General features: G+C 49.2%; 1 protein-coding gene across 1 annotated transcript in view; it reads right to left on the reverse strand.

The window, feature by feature from the left end:
* UBE3C (ubiquitin protein ligase E3C) overlaps positions 1 to 1,362 on the reverse strand; it is a 133,368-nt gene that overhangs the window by 30,051 nt on the left and 101,955 nt on the right. The window contains exon 18 of the mRNA XM_012812962.2: positions 584 to 796. Within this exon, the coding sequence (XP_012668416.2) occupies positions 584 to 796 (213 nt within the window). The remainder of the gene's footprint in view (positions 1 to 583; positions 797 to 1,362) is intronic.

Genomic DNA, 1,362 nt, shown 5'->3' on the forward strand with positions numbered 1-1,362 from the left:
GTTGTCATTGTTGTTTGGCGGGCCAGGCTGGATTTGAACCTGCCAGCTCCCATGTATGTGGCTGGTGCCCTAGCCACGTGAGCTACAGGTGCTGAGCTATATAAGCCTTTCTTTTCTAACTAGGGATATAAACCACAAGAGCAACAAGAGGGATAAAGAAAACAAACCCTAAGGCCAGTGCTAGAGTAGCCTAGGACACTCGGTAGAGAGATTAAGGGGAAAGGGGGCTGGTTTTCTGTCCCTGAGGGCTCCAGTCAGGACTGTGCCACCTGGCCACTTCCCAGCACTGGGAACCACACAGGTAACAAGGCTTGATCACAAGCACAGCACACTCTACTGGAGGATAGGATGCACTGCGATGCAGGGACAGGCCCTCCCTGCAAAGAACTGAGAATGGTACTCAGCTCAGAGGTTGGGGCCAATGTGTTTCAGGTTCCTCTAAGATGTAATTTCTACTTCCCAGCTACATTTTCTTTTAACTAAATGGGCAAGAGCTCAAACAATGTAAAACAAGCATACTTGGATACAAAAGGAATGAGCTGCTTTGCGGATGTGTGCACAGCTGGGCCAGGGCTGTCCTCACCTGTGCCTCTCCCAGGTCATTGTTCACCACAGTGAAGTTCAGCCCAAGTTCCTCCACATCATCTTCGTAGCTCTTGAGAAACAGCAAGTTCTTATAGACTTCAGGGTCTAAGGAGGCCAAGTGATGAATGTCCACGTCCGCGCTGGTCCCTAGCAGCTTGGAGAGGAAGAAGCCTGCGAAGGGTAGCTCCACCAGCATGTTCTCGTAGAGAGCCTTGACAGACCACAAGCACAGTTAGCACTGATGTCTGTTTTCAAATAACAAATACGCTCACTTTAAGATTTAATACAAGTCTAAGATCAGTTTTTCTCCAGAATAAGGAAGAGGATGGTGGAAGCTAGGACTCAGCGGAGTCTTTACTATAGAGTGCCAGGCTACAGTCTAGCCTTCAGTGTGGGCATTCGGCATGTAGGTGGTTCTAGGACAGACCGTTAGGGGTGAGATGACAAAATGTTAACATCAACTGGGATTTTTTTATTCAGAGACTACGCAGTCTTACCATGTTACCCAGGCTGGATGGAGTGCAGTAGCCACTCAGGTGTAATCCCACTGCTGATCAGCATGGACTTTTTCTTTTTTTTTTTTTTGTGAGACAGAGCCTCAAGCTATCCCCCTGGGTAGAGTGCCGTGGCATCAAAGCCCACAATAACCTCCAACTCCTGGGTTCAAACAAGTCTCCTGCCTCTGCCTCCCAAGTAGCTGGGAACACAGGCACCCACCACAACGCCTGGCTATTTCTTGGTTGCAGCTGTTATTGTATGGCGGCCCGGGCTGGATTC

Source organism: Otolemur garnettii, unplaced genomic scaffold (genome assembly GCF_000181295.1).
Source record: "Otolemur garnettii isolate 467f Iridium unplaced genomic scaffold, OtoGar3 scaffold00235, whole genome shotgun sequence".
NCBI lineage: Eukaryota > Metazoa > Chordata > Mammalia > Primates > Galagidae > Otolemur > Otolemur garnettii.